This window comes from Pseudophryne corroboree, chromosome 3 (assembly GCF_028390025.1).
Source record: "Pseudophryne corroboree isolate aPseCor3 chromosome 3, aPseCor3.hap2, whole genome shotgun sequence".
NCBI lineage: Eukaryota > Metazoa > Chordata > Amphibia > Anura > Myobatrachidae > Pseudophryne > Pseudophryne corroboree.
In genome coordinates, this window is record NC_086446.1 from 389,951,546 (window position 1) to 389,978,715 (window position 27,170).

Genomic DNA, 27,170 nt, shown 5'->3' on the forward strand with positions numbered 1-27,170 from the left:
ACATATGGTTCCATTGGTCATGCTTTCGTCCATGATCTGGAATCGTCTAGTGTGTTCCCAGCTTTACACTTATGATTTATGCTAGCTAGGCAGCTGGTCAACATCATGCTGTCATGACGATAGGTCTATTTTTTTGTGGATGCCTGGATCAAATCGTTGTGTTTAAAAATAAAATAAAAAACCCACCTGTTTTTACTTAAAACTAATTGCTCCTTCAAAAGTAGTGTCTGTGTGTCTATGTATCTGGAATCGCACTGGGACCAGGAAATCTGAGTCTATTCCATTTGGGCCTAAAAATCATTTTAATTGAGGCCTCCGTACAAACTACAAAATATAACGCATATAAATAAGCCTGCAACACAAGTCAGAAGATGCCCAGAAACTAATTACATTAACTTCATTTACAACATCACTTACTAAGAACAAACAGCTCACCATGCATTATGCTATAACATGGGCTAGAAAGTTGCTTTTAGGAACCACAAGAGTCATATATATATATATATATAGGTTAGAGTCCAAAAGATTAATTTTGGAGGTGCACTCATCCAATAAGTGATTCACAGCAACTTTTCATAATTCACATAATTTTATTGGTGGAAATTCGGCTTATTCAGTCGACGTTTCGATCCTCATTGTTGGGATCTTTTTCAAGACAAGCTTCGACATATAGTTAATGCTCACAAGGCATCATATATTGATTTTCTGCTAATCAATATATCCAGTTCGGACTATACCGTGGCTGCACAACTGCTGGAGCCATATGCAAAATGGTTTACGTGTGGATAACAAGCTCATAAAAACAACAAGCTCTTGTGGACAATTTAGTCAACTCCATGGATCACCTGATTGATCCTATCATACCAGCATCAGCAGCCATACCGTATGGCTGCTGATGCTGGTATGATAGGATCAATCAGGTGATCCATGGAGTTGACTAAATTGTCCACAAGAGCTTGTTGTTTTTATGAGCTTGTTATCCACACGTAAACCATTTTGCATATGGCTCCAGCAGTTGTGCAGCCACGGTATAGTCCGAACTGGATATATTGATTAGCAGAAAATCAATATATGATGCCTTGTGAGCATTAACTATATGTCGAAGCTTGTCTTGAAAAAGATCCCAACAATGAGGATCGAAACGTCGACTGAATAAGCCGAATTTCCACCAATAAAATTATGTGAATTATGAAAAGTTGCTGTGAATCACTTATTGGATGAGTGCACCTCCAAAATTAATCTTTTGGACTCTAACCTGAATATTGTGGGCCCACCAGTACTTGGAGTACCCCACTAGGAGCACCCCACTGTTGTTATTTTTGATGCGAGTGCAGGAGCACACATGTTTTATATATATATATATATATATATATTAATTTGTAAAACACCCAAAAGATGAATAAGAAAGAAATGCAGGATTTTTTGGACCAAAATATTTTAATTCAAACTAATAGTAGTCGTGAGAATGCTGCTGCCTATGATTTCTTACTTCACTTATTATTATTGTTTGTGTGTGACTGGGCAAACTCTAGCAAATTATAGGCATGAAAGATCGTTACAGATGTGTTCTTATAGATCTTGTCTGAATACGCCATGACTGGCGTCAGTGAGCTGACAGGTTCCGTGCACTTCCGTTAGTGTTGGGCATCTTTTTTTGCTGAAAATGCATCTTATTCACATCACTATGTGAAATAGACTCACATGGAGACTCTGCTGATTAAAATGATATGCGGCATACCAATATTCTGTGTGCAACTGCACCTGTATCTGCATACGGAATGCTACGTTGTGTTATAGAAGGTCTATTTAACGTATATTTTGGTGGAAGGTCTGTTAGGGTATAAATTAATGGAGATACTGCTACCAGTGGTTTTGTTGTTGATTTGTTGGGATATCTTAGTATAATCATAAACACTCTGAAAGTAAAAGCAAAGATTGTCCCTAAGGGCAGTAGAATATTGGTAACTGATCCTTTGTGGTTTGATGATATGTCACCCAGACTTCATATTGACAAGTAAAACAAAATCACTGCATCATCATTGTCATTAGTTTTGAAAGGAGGACTCATACATTGTATGAAAATAGAGTTTGTTAATTCACTGAATGCATTGAAGTCCCTGCTAGGCAATATTGCAACATCAAGTTTTATTCAGATTCAGATGTATTGAGATTTCACATGTACAACTTGTGCTATGAAGACTTCTAACAGGGTGCAAGTACCCTTTGGGCTTAATTCTGGGTCGGATACAGGGTCAATGCTGCACACAGTTGGCACATGAGTTGCACCATGCATAAGTCCTGAATGTCAGTGCGCAGAGACACAGTTCAGAATTGGAATTGTGAATTGAAGGGTCTGTGAATTTTAGTGGGCGTCCTGGGAGGTAACAGGGGCGGGTGAAGTAGCTGTGGCCAAAGACACTGCAGTGCTCCCATAGGAGGCCATAATCGAATGTGGAAACTGCACCTGCCATAGAGTTGGTGCACGTTTCGATGATGCGACCAATGATGCCGCTAAAGACACATAGAGATGGAAGTGCACTGTCTCAAGATGCTGCAAGTGGGCATCTCAGTCTTGTTGACAGGAGCAGGATGGACTCATGGATTCAGAAATCAGAGTGGGCACATGTGAGCCTGTAGTCTCAGTGTCCTGTCCTTAGCTGACAGGAGAGGAACGTGATGTGGTCTGTTGTTGTTGTAACCCATATGCTACAAGGTTATATGTGATGTGCATTCAGAGCTTTTCTACATACCACTCTTGTAGCGCATGGTACCAGTCTGGCCAGTCTCCTTTGACCTCTCTCATTAGCAAGATATTTTTACCCACAGAATTGACAGTCTTTAGATGTTTTGTGCAGAATTCTCTGTAAATGGTACAAAATGTTGTGCATGAAAATCCAAAATAATCCATAGTCAAAATCACATAGAGCACTTTTATTCCTCATTTTGGTGATTGGTCTGAACAACATCTGAGCCTCGATTATACTTGAATACACTACCAGAATATTATATATGCATCCCCCATAGGTGCAGGTGCAGCACTCATGGCATGAAGAGAGTTGAGCAAGGCAGAAATAACTTAAATGTTTCAATGCCTTTATTCTATTACATAATATTTATATATATATATATATATACTGCAGAGATATCCGTCACTCGGGGGCTTAATGAAAATACAGAGGCAGGTTGTTGTTTCAACGTTTCGGGGCTGACCCATCTTTATCAAGAGTTGATAAAATCTTGAAAAAGGGGTTTCAGGCCCGAAATGTTAAAACAACAACCTGCCTGTGTATTTTCATTGAGCCCCCGAGTGACGGATATCTCTGCAGTACATATGGTGTAACGAGTCAGGGCATCGGGGCCAGTTGCTAGGATTCCCAGCGTGCCGGTCAGTAAGGAACAGTTGAACCTTTCAAGCTAACCAAGAAGTTAGCTAGGACCAATAGTAGAGGGTACAAGAAAAAATGGTGAATGGCCCCTGCTTATTTCCCTTGCTGAGCCAATGACCTTTATGTGCTTAGCAACACTCTCATTTTTCCATTTAATTTACTTAATGTGTTTAAGAATTTAACTAGAGGTTTTGTTTGTTTGTTTGTAGTTTTTTTTTTTTGGGGGGGGGGAATGGGGGGGTTTACGCCCAATCATCATATGTACTAAATATAAACAGTTGCTTGTTTATTTTTGCTGAACTGAATGTCACTGTGACCCTTGTGTAACATTTTGAACTAAGAAACTTTTCATACGTTTATTTTTACTTTTTGGACAATTCATTTCATGAATAAAACCCAGAATGAATTTGTTTCTGACCTTTGTTTTGCATTGAGAATAAAAGAAGAGTTGGTTTTAGTCCAAGTACTAATGAATGTGTCCCTTAATGGACTGCTGCTTCTAACATAGCTTTTGCTTAGAGAGGAAGCACAACCACTGTTTTACAGTAATATATAAAGGTTTCATATTGCTTTGTTTAAAAATATACAATAAGTGAAAGGCACTGTGTGGATTGGTTGTTTCATACACAGGGCTAGGGCCAACGCTCTCACAGTTTATATCTGTATCAGAGCTCATTAGGACAGTGGTACTAAAATCCAGTCCTCAGCTACCACCAACAGGTCATGTTTTGAGTATTTCTCATATCATCCACATGCATGGCTTCCATAAGCAATTGTGTGACCCAGTACAAATGACAAAGGCAGCCCCCTGTGGCATTGAGCCCTGGTACCCAGAGAAAGTACATGTTATGAAGCTCTCTCCATAGTACCCTCAGGCATATGGACAACACCTGTTTTAGAAGCTTTAGTAAAGGGGGGTACTGGCGAGAGAGATGTGTGCTGAGTGATCTTAACACAGACCGCTCAGCACACTTCTCTTCCCCCTGCTCAGCACAGTGCGATGTGCTGAGCGAGAGAAGTGACGACGGGGTGCCGCTCACTTCACACAGCGCTGAAGTGAGCGACCCGCTAGATTGAGCCTGCATGCAGGCTCAATCTAGCACCGGCGATAGCGATGCGCGTGGTCGCGAATCGTTATCGTTGGGGGGCATTCACATGGCAGATCCGTGCTTAAAATCTAAGCAATCTAGTCGGATTGCTTAGATTTTAAACACGGATCTCTCTGTGTGTACCCCCTTAAATCTACCCCCAATTGTCCCCACACAATAGGAGAAAATGGAACAGTGGGAGAGACTGCAGAGGTAAAGAGGATAGTGGGAGAGACTGCAGGGGAAAAGGGGACAGTGGGAAAGACCTTAGGAAAAAAGCGGACAGTGTGAAAAGGGAACAGTGGGAGAGATGCAGTGGAAAAGGGGACAGTGGGAGAGATGCCGTGGGAAAAAGAGACGGTGGGGCAGATTTATTAAGCTCGGTGAAGTGATAAATTGGAAGGTAATAAAGTACCAGCCAGTCAGCTCCTAACTGTCCTTTTTCAAACCCAGCCTGTGACATGGCAGTAAGGATCTGATTGGCTGGTCCTTTATCACCTTCCACTTTATCACTTCACCGAGGTTAATAAATCTGCCCCAGTGTGAGAGACTGCAGAGGTAAAGAGGACAGTGGAAAAGAGTTCAAGGACAGTGGGAGAGACTGCAGGGGAAAAGGGGACAGTGGGAGAGACTGCAGGGGAAAAGGGGACAGTGGGAGAGACTGCAGGGGAAAAGGGGACAGTGGGAGAGACTGCAGGGGAAAAGGGGACAGTGGGAGAGACTGCAGGAGAAAAGGGGACAGTGGGAAAGACTGCAGGTGAAAGGGAGTATCTCTGTGGTGTGAACAGCTACAGTGCCAACCTTCTGTGCAGTGCTAATAGAAGCAGGGAGGAAGGACAAGAGAGGAGAGCTGAGCAGGGAATAGGGGCGGGGGGTGAGGATACTGCTAAGGCTAAGGAAGGATAAATGATCTGATGGGGAGGGGGTGGGGACCGTCTGTGAGAGGGGTTGCTCTTGGCAGGTTCATCATAATCTGGCCCTGCTGCAGTCACCAATGATCCCACTCACTGCCTTATGGAATAATAAAGCGTCTATTTACTAAGCCTCGGAGAGAGATAAAGTACCAACCAACCAGCTGATTGACTGACTGGTACTTTATCTCTCCCCACTTTATGTCTCTCCAAAGCTTTGTAAATAAATCCCTCAGTTTGTTAGCATCATCATTCGAGCCATATCCCCCCATCTGCCTGGGTCCAGTATAGGTGTACAGGGGCCCATACGTCATCAGTCATTGGGCCTGCACTTTACCAATGATTCTGTTAAAAAACATTTTTGTCAAAATACAACATGTTGGGGATCCTCAGTTTGTCAATTCTGACAAAAAATGATCATGAATATGTTGGATTTTGCTGGTCATTGGGAAGTCAGGCATTTGATGTACTGGCCCCATACCTCCTGTACCTACCTGATCTTGGCTCTGTGCACAGGTGAGTGAATCTCTTTTGCTGGGTCAGTAATTATCCCACCTGCTTCCACAGACAAATCCTAAAAATATAACCTGTTGGGGGTACTTCAGGGTTACGGTTGAGAACCACTGCATAGGATATTGGGGGTAATTCCAAGTTGATCGCAGCAGGAAATTTTTTAGCAGTTGGGCAAAACCATGTGCAGTGCAGGGGGGGCAGATATAACATGTGCAGAGAGAGTAAGATTTAGGTGGGTTATTTTGTTTCTGTAAATAGTAATAGTAAATACTGGCTACTTTATTTTTACACTGCAATTTAGATTGCAAATTGAACTCACCACACCCAAATCTAACTCTCTCTGCACATGTTAAATCTGCCTCCCCTGCAGTGCACATGGTTTTGCCCAATTGATAACAAAATTCCTGCTGCGATCAACTTGGAATTACCCCCCTTGTCCTAAAGCAGCTGGAGACGTTGCAGCTCTCTAATGAAATGGGACAGTGGTTATTTAATTTTAACCATAATAGAATATCAGGTTAACACTTAGGGCCCCATTTGTCAAAGAGGTTTAAAACCAGCAGCATATTTCATTTAGTATCACTGCGACTCTAGTAGGAATATGCAGCTGGTATTCAGCATTACTTTCCTCTCTGGCGAGGTCCAGCGCCGTCTCTCACCTCAGCAGCGTCCTCTGCTCTCTTGCTGCCAGCGACGGGCTGCAGTGTCATGCACATGTGCGACATCCACTCTAAGCGGAGACCCAGTAATGCCCGGAAGGTTTTGCTGTAGCCATAAAAAAGAGAGCGCTGGGTCCCCATTGCCGGCAATGGGGACAATATTGCTCTTGCCATCTATAGAAGCCGGCATTGCAACTGCATCCCAAGTCCAGCGCTGTCTCCCTCCTTCGCTCTCCTGCTGTCAGGCTAACGTTGCCGGTGACCTGCCATTGCTTAGATTGTAATCTCCCCCATACAGTTAATGTGCTAGTATCAGACCAGCGCTAGAATTCATTCTAAACTTGTGTTCTACTCCATGTGCCTTTCTGTCACAGTCTTGGAAGACAGAATCTGCAGGAGGTAATACTTTGGTTTTGTCCAGGAGGTAAAATCTCAAATCATTACAGAAGCAACAGTACATACTGTAAATCATACATGGATATGTGACAAATCCTAAACTAGGGCTCCAGTAAGGCTTGTGGCGCTAGTACGCATCCTTAAAAAACAGTCATCCATATTTGTAGATGCCCATTTCTATGTTTCACTCTTATCCACTATTAACCATGTTCTAAATTTAGTTCTGCAGCTGCACAACGTGCACAAGGGTTCCAAGCAACTGCTGTTTCAGTGCTTGTAAACAATGAACAAGGGCCCTCATTCCGAGTTGTTCGCTCGCTAGCTACTTTTAGCAACATTGCACACGCTAGGCCGCCGCCCTCTGGGAGTGTATCTTAGCTTAGCAGAATAGCGAACGAAAGATTAGCAGAACTGCTACTAAATAATTCTTTGCAGTTTCTGAGTAGCTCCAGACCTACTCACAGATTGCGATCAGCTCCGTCCGTTTAGTTCCTGGTTTGACGTCACAAACACGCCCTGCGTTCAGCCAGCCACTCCCCCGTTTCTCCAGACACTCCCGCGTTTTTCTCTGACACGCCTGCGTTTTTTAGCACACTCCCGGAAAACGCTCAGTTACCACCCAGAAACGCCCCTTTCCTGTCAATCATTCACCGATCAGAAGTGCGACTGAAAAGCGCCGCAGGATCCACAGCAAAACTGCTAAGTTTTTAGTTAAATAACTAAGCGCATGCGCCCTGCGTGGCTTGCGCATGTGCAATTAGCAACAAATCGCAGCATAGCGAAAATCGTCAATGAGCGAACAATTCGAAATGACCCCCAATGTGCCAACCTGTTAAGTTATAGGGTGGTTATGTGGCTGTAACAAGTATCAACTGAAGTACCATTGATTACAAATACAGAGTGTGTGGGAAAACATTATTGAAGAGCCAGGGATTTTTCTCTGGATTAGCAGAGTGTGTAAATGGGTCTTAAGAGTTCTGGTCACGTATAGTAACTCAGTGGTTACCTTGCTTTGCTAAATGCCAGGAACCATTGTATAAAACTTCTCAGAAAACATGTTACCCAATCAATCAGTTCTTTGTTTCTGCTATTAAGTCTACAATCATTTTATTCTTAACTGGAAGCTGTTCTAATTTGGAATATTTACAGTGTGCCACATACTGTGGAGGCAGCCATTTTGTGGGTTGCACCAATATTCATGCCAGCGTTTTGTAAAAACTCACTAGGATTTGGTAATTGGGGTATGAGACACCTCAGTGTTATCACTGGTATAATCAACACAAAGTATGCAGATATTTTATAAACCCATAATCTTTTATTTGGAAAAACCAACCTAATTTATATGCAAGGGCATCAGATGTCTATGGCACTAGATATACTGGAACATGGAGCTATATTACTCCCTTTGTATGCCATACTGGCCCCGACTTCCTATAAATAGCATGTAATATACATTTAAGAATATGTTTTATCAAATTTGGGGAAATTTGTTAAGCTATGCATGGAAAATCTCACTTCAATTTGTTATGTGTACCACTTAGAGCAAACTAGACATGGACAAAGGAAGGTCCTGTACCAATATAGGATCGGCCTCAGTATGACAGCCGATCATCTTTGGGAAAGAATCGATATGTTGTAATGTGCTTAGGAGACTGGTTTCATAGAATGCAGCAGAAGATGATAGGAGACTGACACGCTTCCCCAATTCTTCTTACTGAGCCGGCTGCACTCTCAGAATGAAAGGGTGTCACTAATGAGGAACTGAAGTATGTGAGTGCGGGGACTATGAATGGGGAGCAGGAATCTCTCTGGAGGCTCAACGACACCCCCACACCTCTGCTCAAAATGTTCACCCCAGAAAATAAGGTCACTGGCAATATCAGGGTAAATATATGTGTCTGATACATGAGACTGGCGATATCGATCCACATGTATCTTTATTTAAAAAAATTATGGGGTCTATTTACTAAGCCTTGGAGAGAGATAAAATACCAGCCAACCAGCTCCTACTCTAAGGCTAGGGCCACACATAGCGGCCAAGCGGATCCCACTGAATAACGGGACCCGCTTGGCCGGGAGAGTTTTTTATTGTGCACACGGATCCTGTTCTGCAGGAAGCCACAGAACAGGATCTGGCCATTGCTAAACGGGATTTCAATAGAACACAGTGCACAGCGGCACTGTGTGAACAAATACATTGAAATGTATGTGTTCACACTGAAATCCCGTCGTCCTGTCATCCGGTTGAATCTGGCGGCGGGACTGCCACATATGTGTGGGTGCCTGTATAGGTGCCGATGTGAAGTCTCCTTCCGGCCAAGCGGGTCTAACCTAACTGACATTTTTCAAACACAGCCTGTAACATGGCAATTAGGGGCTGATTGGCTGGTGCTTTATCTGTGACTCCTATATTTTGTAAGCGTAGATGAGAAAAAAATCTCATAACCATTGTGCATTAGCACAAATATATTGTAACCTACAGTATAGCAAACAATAATACTGTATATTCACTTTTATTTGCTAGACTTGTGTTACACTTCTAACTTCTAACTGATGAGTTGCTATAGATTTCAACACATTATTTTACAGGGCTTCCATGCAGTAGGCATTTGTAGAGAAACAGGGTTGAATAATCAATTGTAATGTAACAAATAAAAGGAATTTGCCACTATTATTGTTTATCAGGAAGCATACTCTCCAGAGGTGTTTGTAATGAAAAGTGTGCATTGGGCTGACATCATGTGGCATGCCTTAATACAGTATAATAAAATGATATAGTGGTCGAATCATTAAAACTTCCATTATGGTCACAAAAAATAACATTCCTTATTGTGGCATATTGAGCTGATTTAGAATGTGGTTTTGTTTTTTCTCTACTAATTCCCCTGGGCGTGGTTTTCTCATTCTCCCTGGCTGCCCTGTCGATGAGGAGTTCAAGCAGTATTCTCCTATCAGGCATGTGCAAGTATACGCTACCAAAGAGTGATCCTAAGGACCTGTCTTTGAAAAACCACAAAATGAGAATGTGGCCTTAAGGAGATGGCATTAGCTAATGAGGTCAAGCTCTGAAAAGCTAAGCTTTTGGAACTTGATAAATAGGGCAAGAAAGCAGAACCTAGTGAAAATAAAGGGGACTGCAATAGGAAGTGTTATTTAGCCTAATACAAGGGATATCTCTCATGCCTGCTGCACTAGGATATTTTAAAATATTTCCAATACCTAAATTATGCGGCATTGCTGCTACTGCATGGTTGTAAGGTGGAAAAGGATATGATATGTAGGCTCAATAATGTGAGTGTAATGCGTATATGTGTATATATGAATAGGGTGGAACTAGCATGGAGTTGGACATTTAATATCTTACTCTCGTTTGACCATGTTTTTAAATAAAAAAACAAACAGTAAACAGGATAATGTAAAGTAGCTGCCATCCAGATCCAACCTACCCTATCACAAATCCTTTCCATCTCATCGGGATAATTAACAGTTAAGGTATTTGGTCAGTGTAATTTTTACTCTTATACGGAGCTATTCAATTGTAGCTCCATTCTGGTGCGATCAGCTGCCAGCGCCAGCATTTCAGCTCGCACCCTGCCCTGGAGGTGACAACTGAAATAAGCAAAAAGTGACCCGTTTGAGTGCTGAAACGGGACTTGTCCCATAAAGCGACTAAACTCGACCTCTCTGGGCGTGACAAGCTCAATAAAAAGAAACAATTGAATACCATCCCATGATCTCCCGTCACTTTAGATGGGAGATCGGGCGTGATAAACAATTGACTACCACCCATAATATCAAAATGACGCATCTTTGCTTGAAAATAATATTGTTTAAAATATTGCTTAGAAACAAAAAAAAATACAAAAAAAAGAAAAAAGTCTATTGTAAAGCTCTGATTGTAAAACATTTATAAAATCAGTAAGACGTGATTACTTTTGCAGTATTGTAACAAATAGGCTTCAAGACGTCTGATGTGTGTGTGACACCTAGTGGTCAAATTGGAAACTGATAAAAAATGTTATTCACAAAAGCACCATGTATTCAGGAGGAATGAGATCCCAGGGTAAAAGGAAAATACATGTGTGCTGCAGACTTTACTCCTGAGTAGTTTATAAGAATTTAGAGGAAAATGAAATCAAATGTCATGCCCAGGTTGAAGATTCAAAATCTACCTGTGGTCAAGTTCATCTGAAAAGGCTATGTCACATGACCATTTAGCTCTATTTACTCATTGAAACTACGGGAGTGATTATCGGCCGACTGCACTGCTCATGTGCCATGGTGGTCTTTTGATGGAGGTTGCAATGAGGATTTATTCACAAAGTGATTGACAGTCAGGTGCGACTATAAGGGAAGTGGTGGCAAAAATGCAGGCATGTTTTGTGACCATTTACAGGGCATGTCTCAGCCTGCTACTGTGACCCCATCTGCAGCTGCAATGGCTCCAGCGTCTTACTTCCTGCGGCCATGCTGTACGATCTTAGGGAAACTCAGATGATCGATAAAAGTCTGATCTGCAACTGATACAGTAGTATTAGCACACATCTGTGACCCAGGGCCTGTATTAGCAAGAATGCAGGCTCCCAACTTGCTAGGAACTAGATACATCTCTGAGGCCAATGTGTCTGTCTTCTTGGAATGAGAGACTGCATAATCCGTATTCTCATGCATATGGTCCCAGCTCACAAATGCCACTTTCTAGTTACAGGATGGACATTGTATGTAGCTATGGCAAAGAGAAGACTTGTTCTGATTTATATCGTAAACAATGTGTTTTTGACCTTTTTATACCTTATATGGGTTCAGTGCAAAATAATAACAGTGCAATCTACTAAATAGGTATTGGAGAAAAGAGTTCCAGTCTTTCTCACAGTTCACTCCTCTACGTTACCTCTGGCCCCTCTATAATTCTACCATACAATGAACTTGCCATTATTCAGGCTTTACAGAAGTGTGTGCTAATGTCATTGTCTTTATTTTTAAAGGTACAACCCATCATTTCTGATTGTGATCCTCCATCACCTGCAGATCCAGTGAATCATTTGCCTTCAAGTGCCATTTCCAGCGGTAAGTTTCATTTACTATCTCTCTAAATATTTCTCTAAAACCCCTTTCAGACCGCCACCACTGAACACGGGTTATTGGCACATAAACGCGTATAACACATGTACATGTGCGGTCTGAAAGGGTCGAGTGACCGGGTATTTCAACCCTGGTCGTGAGCAGAGTTGAACACGTTTTCAACCCGGCTCACTGTGCGGTGTGAACGGGAGTTGGGTTGATGAACTCTGTGTATGGGCAGCGCTTGGAGATCATGTGATCTCCAAGCACCACCCCTGCCACGTCACCGCTGATGTCACCAACGCGGCAATAAGCCAGGTTGTAGTTAGCGGTGGCGGGTAGCCTGAGGCGGGTCGCACGCTAGGAGCTCCCGTGTCACTCTCCCATGTGCGACCTGCCTCAGGCGGTCTGAAAGGGGTATAAGTAGCTTTGTTTATGTAGACTGTATTATCCAATAGTACCATCCCATGACAACAGATCTCCAATATATTTGACGTTAAAAATGATTGTGGGCTGTAGTTCAGGGGAAACACAATCTGAAGTTTTAGGTGTATGTGAGTTACATACTAAGCGCCTGATACAGAGGTGGATGGAGTAGCACAGTAGCTGCATCTTAGTTGGGAGACTCAGACACTGGTCTCAGCACTCCCAGAAATCGGGGACGACATCCCATTATTTTGCTTCCCAGCGCCACCATCCTCCTCGTCCGCAAATGTGCAACAACGCAGACTCCATCCGCACATGTGCAGGCCTCCCACCAATTGTAGTTATATGCAAACCATCACATTTGCATACAACTGTGGATCAGGCACTAGGTCTGTAAGTTACGACCTCTCACATGACCTATATTAAATGGGGATTAAGTTGTCATCTGGCTAGTGAGGTAACAAGGGAGGATGTTGACATTAGACAGTGTTACCAGATCAGCCATGTAAATCTGTACATGCCTACAGCCAGGGCTGTAACCAGAAATTTGTAGGCCCCATAGCAACATTTTAAAGGGTCTCTGTCCTAATGTAGCTCCAGTCATCCACCAATCAGCATGCATACAGCCATTCACTGTCTGGCTGCAGGCTGGGAGAAATGCTGCACTCTGATTAGTGGATAACTCCAGCCATCCACCAATCAATATGCTGACAGCCATTCACTGTCTGGCTGCAGGCCGAGAGGCAGGTAGAGAAATGCTGCACTCTGATTAGTGGATAGCTCCAGCCATGGACCTTAAAGTATTCATAGGGATAGACCAAACATCATTATGAGCTAACCCAGCCTGTAATAAAACAGAGCATGAGGCTGTTCTCAGGGTAGACTGGTTTCAAGCCCATTGTAGCATTTGCACACTCACAGCATTCAAAACACAAAAAAAAGTATGTTTCAACAAAAAGAGCAATGTCACATTTATGACATAATCCTCTCAGGGCCGGTTCTTGCCCTTTTGGCGCCCCGGGCGGGAAATAGGGGTGTGGCTTCATGCAGGAAGCGTGGTCAGTTACGCTCCCTGTACAGTAGAGTAGCGCAGCTGAAAATTTAAAAAAAAAAGAATACTTACTATCCCCACTCCTGATTGCTGCAGACCTCCACCGGCGCCGCTCCTCTCCTCTCCTCGGATCTGCCATAGACAGATACTAGAGGTCAATTATGACCCCTAGCGTCTGTCAGTCCCACAATGCTGTGCGGTGCGCGATGACGTCATCGCGCATCGCACAGCAAAGGTCCTCTCCACGAAGAGAAACTAGACGCGTAGCGTCTAGTTCCCTTCACAGCGAGGAACCAGGTGGACACAGCGGGCAGCGGGGGGCACAGCAGTAGCGGATCTTGCCCGGCGCCCTCCGGAAGGTGGCGCCCCGGGCAAAAGTCCTGCTTGCCCATGGCAAGATCCGCTACTGAATCCTCTGCAATTTATGCATTTAGTAACATAGAATTTGTTGGTAGATAAGAACCACTTGGCCCATCTAATCTGCCCATGTACAGTACAAGGGAGCTAATTAACCTACTGGTATAATTTTGGATTGTGGGAGGAAATCGAAGTAGCTAGAAGAAACCCACACAGGTACGGGGAGAATATACAAACTCCACACAGCGCCGTGGACCCACCTCTGTGCTGTGAGGCACTATTGCTAACCATTACACAATCTGTACTGCCCCATCTAGTTTAATAAATAATGTGTCTACTTTACAATACAGAAAATGTTTATGTGGGGCATTCTCAGGTGCTCCTCCTCATTCTTATAAAAATCAGTCATTAAGGGGTATCCAATTGGGTGCGAGGTTTTGCCTGCAAAAAAAACAACTTGCAGACCTCGCGCCCAATTTTGGAAACCACGGGTATGCACTCTTTATAAAAATAAATATACTTACCTGACAGTTGCTTAATTAGTCATTAGAGGGAGTGCTGCAGGGATGCAAGAGAAAGTCCTGATTGTTTTTCCTACAAATAACAATTTTAGGAAAATCTGAATTGCTGTGGGGGTGCGACAAAAATTATGCGATACTCCTTCAATTAAATAGGAAAAGCACTGCGGCCGTGGGGCTTATCAAAACTCTGCGCACAATTGAATATGCCCCTATGAATAGTGTGCACAGTAAAAGATATACATATTGTGACTTAGAAACCACTAATACAGACCCATCATTTAGCAAATTTCCCACATTTGCTGCCTGATGATTACTTAATATTCACTATTAAAAAATGTTCCAAATAATACATAGCTAATCACCTTGTTTCCATTTTTGTCAACTCAGATACACAACCGAAAGTTGTAGGGAGATTTCAAGTTACAGCTGCAAAGGATCCTGCTGACAGTATAACATCATGGAGTTTAAACAGCAGCCCTGAGGTGTCCCAAAGATCAGACAGCACCCCTGAGCTGTATGAAACGGCTTCCTCAGATACAGACATTAGCACAGATGAGGGTACAGAGGGGAATTTCTCGGAACCTGAGAGACTTACACCCAACATCAGTGTGAACACAGCAGAATGGAATAACAACGGACAACTCAGCTGCTCGGAACCTGAGGACTACAGCCAAGAAGTGCAGGGAAATTATGGTGATGGATTAACCTCTGTGGACAAAAAAATAGATATTCCTGATATCTGTGCCAGTGTCCTGAACAACAATACTATAGAAACATATGGCTGCCAAGACAACTCCAACTATGAAGTCCATAACCAAAATGGTATTGTTATGAATGGGGAAAATGCTGTGGAGATTACTAGAGTACCAGTAGCTTCTGATGTGAAGGATGTAGACTACAAATCTTCTAGTGGGGAGGAGAACCTGGAGAAGACACCCCAGCAGATTTCCACTGTTCAGGTCTGGCTGCACTACACAAGGGGGATCAACTATCTGAGCAGCGATGAAACAGAGAGTGAAGATGAGGAAATATTTGAAGAGCTTCAACAGCTTAGGCAAAAGTAATTTTCACTATAATTTACTCATAAAAAACAAAATAAATGTTTTCTTCATTTTGCAAAGTTTGGCAAAAATAAATTGCTAAAAATGATCCAATTCATATGTACTAGTTAGTATAATTATATATATATATATATATATATATATATATATATAGAGAGAGAGAGAGAGAGAGAGAGAGAGAGAGAGATTAAAAGCCCTTTAAGGTTGCAAGTGCTCATATAAAATTCATGTTTCCCTGTAGCATAAATCAATATTCTTTTCAGGTACCAGACTTCATTAGTGTGTATTATTGTAACAGAAAAAGGAAACAGTAAGCTACAATGGTGACTAATGATAGATTGTGAAAATATGTCTTATTACTAGTGATACATTGCTTTAAGTGGATGGTGATCATCATCATTTATTTGTAAGGTGCCATAAAGCTCCTTAGTGCTAGACAGTCCTAAGTAACAAATCATACAAAAACCAGGAGATGTACATAAAAGGCATACCTCTTAACTACCCTGATTTTGGTGGGTCAATCCCTAATCACAGACTTGAAATACAAGTGAGGTTTAAGATCATCATACAAACCGGCAGATCAAACAACTGCTTTGAATGATTATTATTGGTCAGTGCATGGAACTCAGCGATAATTGTTCACAGCCTGAAAAATGGATGAAAAAATGGTCTGGATCCTTTTGTTTTGTTACTAAACCTTTCTGATCCACCCAACCGTCTTAAAGCCAACTTCAGGTTGTGAATGTAGATCACCATAGAGGGGCACCGATTATCGTCTAGTCACACTTCCCCCTCGTCCATGACAGCTGCACTATTGTGCAGCCTATGGCGAGCTATACTTAGAAATGGGCCGATTTTCTCAAAAGTGAGTTCTTTGCTCTGGGTGGATTGGGGTGGAGCTTATTTTGCATGTCTCAATATTGTAATACTGAAACTAGTCGGACCCAGAAAGGACATGGGACTAGAACACACAGAGGGAGTAATATCCAGTTGGGGTAGTCCATAGCGAATAGGTGGATTTCAAGAGAGCATTTATTTGATTGAAGGCTGGAGGAGAGTTTGGTTATGCATAAATGGGGTGTAGCATTAGAGAAGTTGTGGAGGCGTAAAGGCATAAGCTCTATAGCAGCATGGGGTATAGCTGCAATGGGGTCTGCAGCTGAGGGACACTTTTTTTGTGAAAGTAAAATCTTGCCATAAGGACCACATAATGTCTAGCTATGCATGAGAGGTAACACTGCATGGGGTAAATTTACTAAGGTGGGAGATTTTTTGAACTGGTGATGTTGCCCATAGCAACCAATCAGATTGTATCTATTATCTTCTAGAAGCAGCTAGACAAATGTTAAGTAGAATCTGATTGGTTGCTATGGGCAACATCACCAGTTCTAAAAAAAACTCCCACCTTAGTAAATTTACCCCCATGTGTCACAAGCAGAATTTAGAGGACGACAGGAAGTATATCTTCTGACAGTGTCAGATTTATGAAGGGGAGGCGTTGGTGAAGGATATGCAATATGGTGTTTAATTCACAGGGACATAAAATGTACTTGTTCTTACAATATTTTAGATCTCATAAGATAATCATTATAGACCAGTTATTAGTCATGGTTAACACCTAACATATTATGATCTTTATTACATTTTGATTGTGTAAATTAGCGAATGACTTCTACTACCAATTGACTGCTTTACTGTTTATTCTGTAGGCACATGTCTGAAGTGCAGGTGTTACAAGCATTGCAGAAGAAAGAGATTGAGGAGTTGTATCATAAAATGGGGAAAGTGCCTCCTCCAGGGATAGTGTCTCCAGCAGCCATGCTGTCCAGCCGACAGAGGCGCCTATCCAAGGGCAGCTTCAATCAGTCCAGAAGGAACAGCTTGCAGAGATTAGAGCTTCTACCAGCAACTGGTAAGTACCCTAAGAGAATGCTCACGAGGAGGACCCACCCGAGCAGCCATAGTCATAGGAAATGATCTATGTATGAAGTACAGATTAAAGTGGACAGCTCCATTTATATACAGTATATCTGAACAAAACACAATTATCCAATATGATGATCTTAATGTCATGCATATTACTGAACTCTGCTAGACACACCACATTAATGCTGTCCTGCTGCATGTCGTTAGGGCCTATCCCATGAGTACAGTTGGACAGTCACATTCTTTAGGTTTTTTGTTTACTATTCAGTAAAAAAACCATCTGACTTCCTGTAATATCTACTACATTTGAGTAATGTGTATTCTTACATTGCATTTGATAGGAATTAGGAAGAATTCACTTGGAGGGAGCAGTACGGGCTCACAGGAACAGCGTCAAAACAAAGGGGGCATGTTTTCAGGAGATGTGACGAGAATGGTGAGTATGGAAAGCACTGACTGATGTTCTGATGTTTTAGCATAGCAGCATAAGATCATTTGGGTTATATTGCATGCACACTAAGATATATACATATATCTATATATACCTATATATACATACATACATACATACATACATACAATTCACTCCTGCTCCCAGTTTTGAACTGTGAAAGCAGTTAGTAATTAGAGTACTCTGATTTTTCAGTAATATAAAATAGCGGTATATATTTTAATGAACATTTGTGCTCCTTCTGAAAGGTATAGGTATCCAATGTATAATCAGGTTTCTTTCTATGATGTTTTTTTTATAAACCATTAATAAAATTGTATTCTGCATAGATAGACCCTTTTCTATGTGCAGATATGTGCATAATAATAATTAAGGCGCAGTAATATTGCTAAAATTAATTTTGTATCTAGGTGGTGCCACCTTGTCATACACTTGCCACTTATGACTTTGCTAAGGAGCCATTATGTGGGATAGACCAATATTTGGAGTATCCCTTGTGTTCCTGGACCTCATGCATACTTTCTAGTGCATGCATAAGCTGCACTCACATAAGTGTTGCTTCAGCAACACAATACACAAAGGAACAGTGTTATAATAGAATTAATATTTAATAACTATAGAATAACTATAAATACATTTTTAGGGGAAGATTTTTCAAAGCTAGGAGATAAAGTACTTACCAATCAGCTTCTGTAATTTTACAGTTTGTTTGAAAAATGAGAGGATCTGATTGGTTGGTACTTTATCTCATTCACCTTATCTCTCTCCAAGCTTTGATAAATTTCTCCCTTAGAATAGAGGTCTTTTATGTAATACTTTATCTTCATGAACCACAGTTCAAGGACTGGTTTTTGGATAAATAATTGGCCAACTTTAGTCAATTATAAAATTGTAACTGGTTTTAACATATGTAGTGGGGGACAGAGGGGTCTGTTTACTAAGCCTTGGACGGAGATAAAATACCAACCAACCAGCTCCTGTCATTTTTAAAACCCGGCCTGTGACATGACAGTTAGGAGCTGATAAGGCTGTTACTTTATCTCCATCCACTTTAACTCTATCCAAGGCTTAGTAAATAGACCCCAGAGTTTCATAAACATACATCCTCGTAGTATTTAGGCAATTCCCATTCTGGATGAAAAAAACAAATGCTCACAAGGCTTTAAATATGTACAGTTACCATTTCACACATACTTCACAAAATACAGATTTACGGCAATATGTAATAGCCTGTGAGGCACTGGCGTATCTATAATGGGTTCAAGGGGTGTGGAGCACACTGGCCCCTTAATTATACTTACCGCTCCTTAGGCCCAATGCTGGTAGTAGAATTGCAAATACCACTGGGAAAATGGCCACCACCGCCATTTTCCTGTGATTTGCACATGTGCAAGAGAGATGTGCCCGGGAACGCGGTGCGGGCACCATGTTCCCGAAGACCTGCGCATGCGCAGTAGACTCTGGCACAATGCCAGAGCCTACTGCACTGCCAGAGAGGAGGGGGCCCAATCGGAGCCTGCACACGGGCCACCTCCTCTCTTAAAGCGCCTCTACTGTGAGGTGCAGACTGTTTGGAAATTTCTGCAAGTCTGTTTGCATTTATAGAGCGGCAATCATTCACAAGGTAAAAAATTACCTGCTTTTGCCTTGTAAATGATTGCCGCTTTAAAAATATGGCCAGACTCGCATAAATTATCAAAAAGCCTGCACCTCGCAATATATTACATATTGCTCTTAGACTTAAGTGGGATTTTTACTAACCTGCTGGTCGTGAAAGCCACCAATCAGATGGCTTTGCCTGACATTCTTAAAACGGGAATCAATATATCATTCCTAAAACGAGCCTGATTTACAAATGACTCCTCTTGCTTTTTTAAAACTATTGATCAAAGAGTTTGGGACTGGGAGATCGGCCTTTGGGCTCCCGGCAGCAGAATTCCAGTGGAGGAGGCGATTGCAACAAAGCCCCTTGCGGGCTTGCTGTGCTCGCCACGTAGTGGGCAGGGTAGCTCGCTGCGGTTCTATTCCCACTCTATGGGTGGCGTGGACACCCACGAATGGGAATAGTCCCTGTGGGTCGTTATTCTGTCTGCCGGGCATTTTGATTGCTCAGGATCCCGGCTTCGTGACTGCCGGGATCCCGAGCGGCGGTCACATGGCCGCATCTCGATCAAAGCCGTGCATGGTCATTGACGTTGACAGACTGCCTGTTCGTAAATACTCCTAAATCTCAATTTTTCATGCAAATGTGAAATTATAGTAGTCCAGACTGCATGGTGAGATGGTGCAATACTAATTCAAATATATTCTCTTCTGTCTCAGATAACTACTGGAGGATTTCACAATGAAACATGTGATCAGGATGATAAAGGAAAAGTAAAGGTAATCTTAAGGTTAAATAAACTGTACAACTTTCCAGTTTAGATTTTGTGAAACAGGTTTTTAAAGCTTGTAATAACCCATTTCACACCAAGGTGAAAGCTCTCAAAAATGTTTACAGAGTCATTAATGATAAGAGCCATTGTAACATAAATAAAATTTCATGAGGTTAGGCGAGCTATACATCACCGCTGTGATTCCCCCATCTCTTCCGATACACTGATCAAAACCGCCATAAATAATTGACGATTCGTCATGGAATTGGGAAAATTCTGCATGTTGGAGATACCTTTATTTGCAGATCGCAATAATTTTTTTGGTTGGGATTGGCAAATCCAACATGTTTCCACATCGCCAGCATTGAAAGATCGCGGAATTACAGCAATCAGTCACAGATGTATGGTACACTTTAAGTGTCACAAATCTTAATAGCATATAAGTGTTAGAGTAGATAACAGATTTGCACAATGCAATCCACCTTTTTCTACATTTTACTGTGTAATATTATTTTGTGGGGTCTTATGCTGCCTGAATAGCTTAGCTGAATATAACACAGGAGAACGCACCATAGGGAAGGCATAGCAGGATAGGTTATCCTAAACAACGGAACTCTATAATCTCTCTAAACTGTCCTAACATAAGACACTGATAGGAAAAATGGAATGACTGATATCACACAAAGGAGAAAATGTATCATACGTTCTACAGGAAGACAAATGGGGGTGTTGCCCAGAGCAACCAGAATATAGCAATCATTTTTATAGAATACGCAAGAAAAATAATAGCTTAAATCTGATTGGTAGCTATGGGCAACACCTCCTCTTCTCCTCTTTAGAAGGTTTGCTAAATTTCCCCCCAAGTTTGTATTTTTGCCTTTTTGAATAAATACATTGTATAAAAAAATTTAAAAAAAACACCCAAAATGTTGGAAGCACCAGGCTTTTATGAGAAGGCATGGAGTAGTGGTTCGGTGAGCCATCTGCAATTTCTTCTTGCTGACTAATCAGGGCTACGAAAACGTTCTCTTTCAAAGTCTTAAACTGGGTACACACCTTTGCCATCACTCACTGACCGGGTAAATGCTCATGATCAGCTAAGTACTGTGTCCAGGGGCAGGATGCATAAATCATCGCATTTTCAATGCAGTGCATCCCGCCATTCACTGCATGCATATCGGCATTTACTACCGCCTTATATATGAACATTTAAGCAAAGTACAGCTCTTGCAGTAAGAGCTATCCAGGTTTATGACTCGGGAGCCCGTCTGCTCATGCGTCTAGTGACGCACACACCACTGGGAGGGATCCGGTTAGATACCTCTCAGTGGAGAAATGCGAAAAGCCCATAGGCTTCTATAGGGCATTGCCCACCACATCCAAGCCCCAGAATATATCATATTCCGGGATGTGGTGGATATGCGATAAGCAGCCATTCCTCCGGAAATGGCCTTTTCAGAGGTTTGGCTGGATTTTACAGCTTGATGCATCCCGCCCCCGGGCTTGACCACCTGGTAGCAGCGTACACACTATCTTAGAAGTAGCTGTGTGTACGGGCTTCTATGATTTCGGAAGGTCGGGCCTACATATATTAAACACTTGAGATGCGACCTCCCAAGTCCGTCCATTGCGGGAGCAGGCCTGCATACACACATATACAATCGTCAGCTTGTTCACACAATATCAAGTGATCAGTCATGGATTGTATAGGTGTGCACCCAGCTTTATACTCAAATACATTATGCATGTACAGGCATGGGTTAGTATGATCCAGTAAACGGGCACACAAATGGTATATAAAGACCGTCCAATTCTGTGTGTAATAAGAGCAGCCCCTACTTACTCTGAGTTACTGACCTCCCTATTGGCCTGTGGAGCAACTATTCTGCTTTCCTCACACTGATGTCTGAGCGGCCTAAAGCAACCAATCAGATCCTGTCTATCATTATTTTATTGCGATCTAGAAAATGGTAGACAGAATCTGATTGGTTGCTATGGGCAACTGTTTTAGAAGCTTTAGTAAATATCCACCCCCAAAGCCTCTGGTTCCTCTTGAACACACTGTAGCGATACAAATACTGTTCTGGGGGGGGGGGGGGGGGGGGAATAGAAAACAAAAAGGCACAGAACATCAAAGGTTATTTGTTCCATGTATTTATTTGACTTTGCCAGTGGACCGTTATAGAAAACAGTAATGATGTTTCAGTGCATGAGGTAACACTCACCATTGTTATATCTATAAAGCCTCCATTTTTACTTTTTTTGTAATTATGTTTTCTTTTTCTTAGTAAAGCCTTCAAAGAAAATAAACACTTGAAGATAAATAGAAAAAAAAAATGGACTACCTCAGTGGACCTTTGTTTCTGTGTTCTCCGAAGCTATGACCACACTGGATTGGTTCAGCAAAATAGCTTTTGATTGCTGTGTGGGATTGTACGAAGAGCTAACTGTGCACCGTGCAGAACAAAGGAACAGACTCCTGCCCGCCAGACTGGGTGGCATGGACCATTGCTGCCTCTGTGACTGCTTATTAAGATTTTCTATTTGGACTTTGGATGTCTCCATATTTCTATGTGTCACCTAACTGTGTTCCTGTTTCAAAGAAGATATGGCAGAGTTCTTAAAGTCATTATTAGCCTGTACTGGGAGGAGCTATTGCGATGCATAGTGTTCACTGGACAATAGACTAGAACATCTTGTTGGCTTTGGTTTGATGTTCTCTATCTTAGACTGTGAGTACATGACCATGCACTTTTGACTTCTTCAGAGACAAAAATCTGGAAAGTCACCTGCCAACACTTTTTGCCAATTGGCTTTTTTGCTTGAAGCCATGGTTAACAATGAATGTGCATTATACTATAAAGTTATAGCAATACGATATGAGATTTAGTCAAAGGTGAATGTGGAAGGTGTGAGTGAGGTTGTTGTAGATGATATTCCATGACTGTGAAGTACACTTATGTTGAACTGTTGTCCTCATAACAGACAGGTTGTATATCCTAAACAAAAGTTGCTCGCTTCAAACCTGGTCTTATATGATGTCTATGAGGAACTAGCAGTAACTTAAATCAATGTTATGTATGTACGCTGCTTCAAGACAAAAACCAAATAATGGAGAAGTCCTTGAAAATATGTTGCTTTGTGTAGCTATAGGACAGCAGCACTGTATAATGTAATGTGAAAGTATAGTGGATATTTTTAATATACATAGATATATACATAGAATTTTTTATTGCCCTACATACGTTACTTCTTTTCATTGTATTCACACCGCGGGATATAGAGCAGACAGGACATTGTACAGAACTAATCAAGTTGATTTTTATTTTTTTTGTTAGGAAAGATGTAAGTGCTCATCGGGATCCAGCCACATTGCACCTACTCTCCTATTAGTGTTACAGTAGTGTTTAGTTTTGTGTGACAGCAAACATGAAATGGCATGCCGCTGTGGGGGCTATGCTCTATAAAAGGACAGGAACCAGTTATAGCTTTTAATATATTAGATAGATGAGAAGCAACACCTGTCTGCTACTGACCATTTGCCATTTCAGTATATAACCCTACATTTCCTAATGCCAGATAGAGATCAAATTTTAACTGTCTTTATAAGTTAGTTTTAATGTCTCTGACATCTACAGAGTGTGCCTTCTGACAAATGTAAATATAATAAAATAAAAAAACACAGGGTGGGGGGGGGGGGCCGTGGGGGAAAGCAAGCAAACATTATGGAGTTGAATCAATTGTTTTTCCCAAAACTGCCTCTAGATGGCGCCTGCCAAAGCAAGTCAATTGTTGCTCTGTTCAGGTGCAAGTGCTATGGGGAGATACATTTTTGCACGTAGCCTCCTGAGGCGGCAAGAGATGTACGAAAAGTAATGATTAGCATTACTGTCTCACCCTAACAAAAACTGCCAAAATTTGAACACTTACTAATATAAACATGGAGCCCAAAAGTTACCCATACAAACAATGCAATTTGGGTAGACCATTTGATTTAGACTAAATTCTACCAAAAGCATTGCATATTATATGGAAGACGTAATCAAATTCCTTGAAAATGGTATAATAAAACAACTAGAGATGAGCGGGTTTGGATTTACTTAGTTCTGTTCGCCAAACTAGTGCAAGTCCGGATTTATCCTATTGGCTATCTAAAACATAAGAGCTGATAGCCAATAAGATGCCATATTGGAGAACTGAGTAAAACCGAACCCGCACATCTCTAGAAATAATACAGAATTTAGATTGGATTATTCTTTATATTTTCCAATTGAACAGATTTTGTCTGTGCTGTAATTGTATTCCACTGCATTGTGCGTGTTCTGCAAGTGTAAAGCGCATTTGCGCAGACATATCACATCACAAAACAGCATATGCAGTGAGCTTTTGCACTTTACTAAATGATCGTTGTGGTTGCGTAAGCATATTACTATATGGTAGATACAGCAATGATCGAGGCAAAGTAAACACAATAACACTAGTAAATAATATATTTTCCTACATTGTGCGTGTCTGTAGTCCTACAAGCCTGCATTTTGCATTCAGTAGAAGTAGGCATTAATGATCTCTATGGGCCTTGCATATCTGATGTGAAGTGGCCACTGTACAGGGATTGCTATACATGAAGTGTGAATGAACCCTTATCACTGTATCCTGCTGTGTAACTGAAACTTGTCACAGTGCACATTTTCCAGTCTGTGGCTACAACTGGAATTTCACCCGCAACTGACAAAGCATTGTAACTTTTTTTTTATTCTACTATTGTCAATTGTACAACTTTAACAATGAACAGCACAACTTTAGCACAATAACAACATACTGGATGTGCTCTATTTACCTGTATATAAGACTATGGTTAGCATACATAAAACGTTTGCTCATGTAGCTTCAAATATTTTCTATATAGGTAAACATTGTGCGTCTCTTCAAAATATGTAATGACAAAATGATTTTTTTTGCACAGGTAGAATCTATGGTAGCAACTATGCTTGTAACTGGATAGATTTATATTGTACTATACAAAATATATACATGTTTTGGGTAATTTACATTGAAATACTACATTTATTAAAAACAAATTACTTATTTTAAAGCCTTGGCTGTGTGTATATTTCAAATCTGTATGTGTATGTTTTAATACAGAATGGCCAAAAACAAGATGACCACCAAGGAGATCTGTCCCCAAATCCTGGTCACATACATTACAATATGATAGCATTAGAACACTCTCAACTGATTCATGAGCAGTTAAGCAGTATCTGTGGGGGAGGCATTCAATATCCTGGCTGTCTGGATACCGGCGCCGGCATCCTGACCTCCGGGATACCAACACCTATTCCCCCTCTTGGAGTGTCAACGACAACCCTGGAGAGAGAATAAACAGCGTGGCACGTGTAGCGTGCCACCAAGCCCGCAAGGGGCTCTTTTGCGCTTGCCCTGCTGCGCAAAAGAGGTGGAGGTGGAGGTCTCTACTATAATACAATGATCCAACAGTTTGAGAATGCCTAATTTCATTACCTTACCATTTAAGGGTCAGGCAGTGACCTCACAAAAGCCAGATAGATGTCATCAAGCAATCTGATTTTCCATCCTGTTGGATAAAGTTCATTTAACAAGATTAAGGGGGGTATTCAATTATTATTTTCCCCCCTGTTTTTCCCCCCTCACTTCTCCCTATTTTTTTAGGGCGAATGGAGATTCGCCCTATGCAATAGCAGGGCCATTTTATCAAAGAAAAAAAGGTACAAAACTGCTGAATAGCGCCTCAGATCATGAATATAATTTATATATTTGTACAATTGTTCTGTCACCTGCACTGCCGTGAAACACTGTGTGTGTGTTTATAATAAATGGATAATAAGGAAAAACGGCTGCGCAAAAGTGGAAGAACAACCACCAATGGCTAATGGGGAATAATTAATGATAAGAGCTGACGTAGAAAAAGAAAAGATTAATTATGTTAATAACATTAATTAAGACATTCGGAGTCTACATATAAAATGCAATAAAAAACACATGAAAATAAAATTAAATATGTCAACACCTAGATCATAAGATGTATGAGCTGTAAATTCTCAATCTGCTTATTGAGAATGGGAACCACAGAGTCCAGAATTGATGTGATTGGAATGTCCACAGTTCCAGATAAACAGCCGATCAGTGTGTGGCTGATGATAGATGTCTTGAGAGATTTTCACAGGCAGGTGGGCAAATGAATAATTAAATTATGATTACCTTCTCCTAGGGCTGGTCCGTACCGAGCGTCCTCGGTATTGCGGTCCTGCAATGCCCAGTGTCCGTCTGCGCGGCGAGGAGATGACTGTGCGGTAACCAGGCAACCAGCGGTAAAGAATGTAGTTTCAGCCGCGTTCTAAGAGTAGATGTCAGCAGCCGTGCACAGGGCCGATGCGTGGGGCTGAAAGACCGGATGGCTTATGGGCAATTCACTGCCTGATATATGATGGTCTCTCCAATATAATGAAAGGAGTAGCTGACGGCCGTATAATGAGCCGGGATGTGCAGCCGGTGTGGAGCCGGGATATCTGTGGTTCAATGAGCAGTTTGAGCCAAGATGTAGGGCCGGTGTAGAACCAGGATTTCTGTGGCTCAGTGTGCGGCTTGCTACCTAATAGGTAGAATGATCCAGGTGTGCAGAGAGGCGGGGTCCTGACGCGTTTCGTCAAAGATCATGTGACTTTGTCAAAGGTATAACCAGCCTCAAAGGTACTCAGTATTTAAAGCATCAATGTAACAATCAACATGTGTCAGTAATTAGATAATTAATCAATCCAATATAAGAACAGGTGTACGTCAGCTCATAGGGATTTTACTCTCTAGTGGTACAAATAATTATAAGCCCTAGATTCAATAGACTTAATGTAAAGAATAAATAAAAACTAAAGACAAAGTGTAAATAGATAAAAGATGATAAATAATGAATACACATGATTAAAAAAACAAGTAAATCACAAATAGAAATGACATGCCT

The 27,170-nt window shown here is 41.5% G+C and overlaps 1 protein-coding gene across 2 annotated transcripts in view; it reads left to right on the top strand.

Moving 5' to 3' along the window:
- WNK4 (WNK lysine deficient protein kinase 4) overlaps window positions 1-25,274 on the top strand; it is a 213,054-nt gene extending 187,780 nt beyond the window's left edge. The window contains exons 16-21 of one of the 2 annotated variants that reach the window (XM_063960049.1): window positions 11,939-12,020; window positions 14,757-15,429; window positions 17,140-17,342; window positions 17,698-17,792; window positions 20,130-20,189; window positions 22,471-25,274. In XM_063960049.1, the coding sequence (XP_063816119.1) occupies window positions 11,939-12,020; window positions 14,757-15,429; window positions 17,140-17,342; window positions 17,698-17,792; window positions 20,130-20,189; window positions 22,471-22,473 (1,116 nt within the window). In that variant the 3' untranslated portion in view covers window positions 22,474-25,274. The remainder of the gene's footprint in view (window positions 1-11,938; window positions 12,021-14,756; window positions 15,430-17,139; window positions 17,343-17,697; window positions 17,793-20,129; window positions 20,190-22,470) is intronic. The other variant, XM_063960047.1, reaches the window with a different exon arrangement.
- The last annotated feature ends 1,896 nt before the right edge of the window (window positions 25,275-27,170 follow it).